A 4710-nucleotide genomic window follows, 5' to 3' on the forward strand; every position below is an offset into this window, starting at 1 on the left:
CAGGACTCCTCTGCATGAGGACGACTGACATGGCCTTGACCTAGGTGTAAACTCTGGACTAGAGTTCTGAGGACATACCCTGCCCCCTGGTCCTTCATGAATGGGACAGAAGTTGAGCTAGTGCTCAAGATCCATCAAGGATGATAATCTTGGTGAACACAGATAGAAAGGGTGCTTGGATCCTCACAGGATTCCAGGGAACCTGGACATGGGAGGTGGAGAGAAGCTGGCTCAGACTAAGATGGAAGGTCATTTGGAGTTTTGGGAGGATGGGTTTTCAGGAGACCAGACACTGCACTGGGCTCTTGCCCCATGACAGGGCTATGACAGAACTCATGTTGCATCTGGGGATACTGAAAATTATTCCTGAAAGCTTCATGCTTCCAAGCTGCCAATTGTGCTAACTTGGAGAGGGACCCCTGCATGAACCACACCTTTCCAAAAGGCTCCTACCGATTACCACTAGGGTGGGAATTATGTAATTTCCTTTCCAAATATGGGTTATTTTGTGTTTTCATATTGGCCCTGAAGGTGGGTAGGGTAGGAATGTAGGTACAAAATGAGGTAAGATGGCACTAAAGGAATGAGTTTTGTCTAGAGAGCATCCTTTTTTCCTGCGTAGCTTAAACTCACCATCCTGCAGGGAGCTGGAATTGAACACTAATTTGGAGCCAGTATCAACAAAGCAAGGTTTTATATTCTAGAGGTGGAAGGTGGAGTGTGCCTGAGGGTAAGAATGTAAAGAATCATAAATGTGAGCAGTTCCTGCTGGACATACAGTCAGCACCTTACAGAATGTTATGCTGGTGAAGAAAGGAGGAATCCATCACTTCTGTTGCAGAAATGAAAGTTTATTAAGCAACTGGCGGTCTCCCCTTTACTCCTCCACCCAGTGCACTTTGGGCCTATGTTGAAGAGAGGATGAAGATCCGTTCTGAAGGCCTCTCATTCTGGCCCCTGGAGTTTGAAGGATTTCATTGTTTTTTTAATCCAGCGCAGAAAGCTTGAGATCCTGGAGTAGACACTTGGAGGTGTCCCCTCGTCTTCCCCAAAGGACACAATGCCCTGGGCCACATTTTCACACACAAGGGGACTTCCTGAGTCTCCCTGTGGGCAGAGAAAAGAAGCTCTTAGCTGACCAGGTTCAGATCCCACACTGCCCACTCCCCAGGTGTGTGTGGGCACTATTAGAGGGCTGTGTTTGTGAAATCAGGACCGGGGCAGTCCTCATTCAGTCTGGGGGGCTCCAGCCTGACCCTGACTATTCCCTCCAGTTGACTGATGCCTCTCCTTTTCCAGTAAGTCTCTCTGTTCATGAAGTGACCAAAGGGAAATCAGTCTCCAGGACCAGAGACTGAATTGGTGAAAGGCTGAGTACATGGGGGCATAAGTAGTTCCCTTTGCCCTGATTCTCCTCAAACTCTGCTGTGCCAAAGGCAGGGACTAGCCAATGCAGGTGAACTTACATGAAGACAATTCTTCTTCTCTTTTGGGTTCCCCACACAAATCTGGGTGGTGGAGTCATATATACTTTTGAAATGAGAGAGACATTCCTCGTCTTTTTGGATTTCCAGCTGTACTTCATGCAGTTTTGTTGTGGATATGTTTTGGCCAATGTGTCCCCAACCGGCCAGAGTGCACACCATCCCTGGTGTCACCTGGGAATTTCTTGAGGGTAACTTGAGGAGGCTCACCTCAGCATTCAGCTTGGCCTTCTTTTTCAACTAAAGGCAGATAAAGGGAATTCTGATCAACCAACAACTCACGAAAATCGACAGAGTCATGGGGTTGCTTTCTTCATGGCATTGGGACAAGTGAAGGGGTCAATTTGACAGGGAGGGATGGAAACAAGGCCATGAGGATTTAACCCTCTAGGATTAACCTGTGTAAGACCCAGTGGAATGGCATGCCTCACCTGAAGTAACATGATGTCATTGAATGGCTTTCTTTTAAAATTTGGATGGGGGATGACTCTTCTTATAGGGATGACCTGCTGGGTCGTCTCTTGCTCACTGATGTCATGGGCCCCCAGGATGACAGTGATGGTTCTGTTCCTAGAGCAGACAGTGAGGTAGAGTCACAGGGGATACAAGTCAGTATCCCTGAAAGAAAATGGTTGGCCCAGGGCAAGGCAGGTTGGAGTTGGGAGAAGCTACATGGGAAGAGGACTTGGGGCTGAGCATCTTTTCCCTTTGCTTCCTGGAAGCCAGTGTTGGTGCAGGTCCTAGAGTATTGCAGTGTGCTCAGTCATGTACAGAACATGTACAGTCATGCACAGAGACTGTCTCCAGGTGAGACTCTTAATTTCACATATTTGCACTCTGGGATCTGGGGCAAAACCCACCTTCTTCCCATTCAGCCTTGATCCACGTTCGCCTTTTGTATAAGAAGCCACCTGCACTGACTGCTCCTCTCTCTCCATAGCTTCCCTGCCCTGCATGGAGCTCTTGTCTTCAGGCCCAAAGGATAAGATTCGCTATGATGTTTTCTCTAGAAGGGTGAACTCACCTTTTCCAGCAGTGGGCTGCTGTCAGGACAAAGTCCTCACGAACAAGGAAACCCCCACATCGTTTTGTTTTATCTGGAGTCTGGATCCGAAGAAATGCCATGTAGGGATGGGAATGAGGCACAGCTTCCTGGCCCCCGATGATTTTCCCTGAAAGAAAAGTTCTGTCCTGCCCTTGGTGCTCATGGAGCCAAAGGCTGAAGAAGAGGACACTGGGGTAAACTACAGGGAAGGAAGGATTGTGTGTGGTGTTGTTACCATTTAGGGGTGCTGGGTTCATTGTCCTTGTTCAGCAAAGAATTGACAAACAGGATGCAGAGAGAGCAAGCAAGCAGCAGGTTTATCGCAAGAGGGACAGAGAGACTGTTCTGAAGAGAAGGTTCCACAACATTTGGAATCTGGTGGGAGAGTTTGTCTTCTCTTACGGTCCAAGGAATTTCTCCTTTCCTTATCATCTCCCCTGTCCACCCTCTCCTCACTATTATTGATTGGTGTCTGTGAATACTTCTCTTTTAGTTATTCTATTGGATTCTCCATTTAGGAGCACAAACACAAAAATTTCTTTCTGATTGGGTCCCTGGCTTGTGTCCTCCCGCATTTTCATCAAACAGGAGGTAACCTCACTAGAGGACCCTCTATGCTCCTTTGTTCTGGCCCTGCCCCTGGTCTCCTCACTTGCTATGTAGCCTTGGCTGGCTCAAGCCCTTATACATGTCCCTAGGGGAATGGTCTAAGTAGCCAGCAGTAGCAAACATGGGCCCTGAGTGTTTGCCAGGCAGCATTCCTGGCTTGAAGAGTGACCCACAAGACTCAGATACTCCCTTTGACCAAGAGCAGGGCGGTCCTTGCTCTGTAATTCCCGCTTCAGATGTCAGTGTTCACTGACAGGATTTGAGTTTGGAACAAGTAGCAACGTCCCTACATATCCTGGTCAGTCCTTTCTCTGAAGTGTCCCAGAATCTTCTTTCCTCTCTTGTTTCCCCCTTAGTTCCCACTGAGCTCCTACTGGGTTCTGCACATAAATTCAGGATGCTGAGTCGTGTTTTATGTTTGTCTGCTGGAGCCAGACACCAAGTAGGTGCCCAGTAAAGGTCTTGGCTGTGTGAGGGAATGGCTCCTGATAAGCCTGTGGCTGAGGTTGGAGGGGTAGTGCTGGTGAGATCGTGAGCACCAGGGAAGATGGGGTGTGGCAAAGCCATTGTACCCATCTGTAACTGAAAATGACCTGAGAGAACATGTGGCTGAACCAAGGCACACATATCTGTTAAGGGATGAGAATGCCCACAATTCTGAGATCAAATGGATCTTTGGCTTCATTCCTGGGCAGTGTGAGAATGACAAATTTGGAGAAGCAGGTGGATATTGAAGATAGATATTAAGATATTAATTTTAAAATATAGTGGGCTCTACCTTGATTACAGAAGCCAGTGCTTTTCTGTCAGCTGCCTTTTCTTGGGGAATTGTTTATTTATTTTTTCATATGTCTTTGTGAAAGGGCCTGCTTTCCAGATGTAAAGGTTATAGCTGGGAAAGGGGAAGGTGGCCACTGACTCTCATGAAAACCAGCCTTCTGCCCTGCTCCTCCTTTGTGCTCCCATCCCCATGAGACCTGCCAGTCTTTGGGTGAGGTTTACCTTGCTAAGCAGAAAGTTGCTGGAGGTGCACCTGAGCCGGAATGGTGGGGTGCAGCATCTGAGCAGGGCTGAGCTTGGGGTTGGGCTTCAGTTGTTGGCGATAGTCACTCACCTGCCTCTGCCCTTGGGCACAGGAGAAACACCAACAGGAGCAGGAGTGGCTTCATCTTCCCAGGAAGGCTTCTCTGGTCAAAGATGTTGTTGTGTTGTCCTGGTCTTTTAAACTCCCAGTGTTCTCTTCTGGTGTGTGGGGGCTTTTTCATCTGAGATGATCTCATCCTTTCCTCACTGTCTGATCAAGATCTGATGGTTGAGTTAGACCTTAGCCATGGCTTAGCTCCCACCACTCTTGATTCAGTGCTGACCACAGAAGCAGAAAACAGGAACCTATGGTCACAAGATGGGGTGGTATAGGTGCTAAACATTGGCCATAGTGAGTCCTGTGGTCTCAGAAATATGCTCATTTCCTTGGTTCTCTTTGAACGATGATCGTGGAAAGATGATCATTTGGTGAAATCGTTTTCTTTGTAAGACTCAGGACATTGGAGATGAGATTCTTTGGCTGTGGCA

At 47.9% G+C, this 4710-nt stretch overlaps 1 protein-coding gene across 1 annotated transcript; it reads right to left on the minus strand.

Annotated features, from left to right (window-relative positions):
- Positions 1-830: 830 nt before the first annotated feature.
- LOC139703491 (mast cell protease 1A-like) lies at positions 831-4340 on the minus strand. Its single transcript, XM_071606976.1, has 5 exons — positions 4253-4340; positions 2509-2656; positions 1916-2054; positions 1467-1724; positions 831-1107 (listed from the first exon to the last, which is right to left on the minus strand). The coding sequence occupies exons 1-5, from the start codon at positions 4305-4307 to the stop codon at positions 946-948; spliced, it is 762 nt and encodes a 253-aa protein (XP_071463077.1). The 5' UTR covers positions 4308-4340; the 3' UTR covers positions 831-945.
- Between the last annotated feature and the right edge of the window lie 370 nt (positions 4341-4710).

The sequence above is a fragment of the Marmota flaviventris genome, chromosome 2, assembly GCF_047511675.1.
Source record: "Marmota flaviventris isolate mMarFla1 chromosome 2, mMarFla1.hap1, whole genome shotgun sequence".
In the NCBI taxonomy this organism is placed as follows: domain Eukaryota; kingdom Metazoa; phylum Chordata; class Mammalia; order Rodentia; family Sciuridae; genus Marmota; species Marmota flaviventris.

Excerpts from the sequence above, each read along its gene's own strand:
- LOC139703491 (XM_071606976.1), bottom strand. The coding sequence starts at position 4,307 with ATGAAGCCACTCCTGCTCCTGTTGGTGTTTCTCCTGTGCCCAAGGGCA. Across the intron at positions 1,725-1,915 it reads ATGACATCATGTTACTTCAG|TTGAAAAAGAAGGCCAAGCT; the intron begins GTGAGGCATGCC and ends ATCTGCCTTTAG. Across the intron at positions 1,108-1,466 it reads AGAAGAAGAATTGTCTTCAT|GGAGACTCAGGAAGTCCCCT; the intron begins GTAAGTTCACCT and ends CTCTGCCCACAG.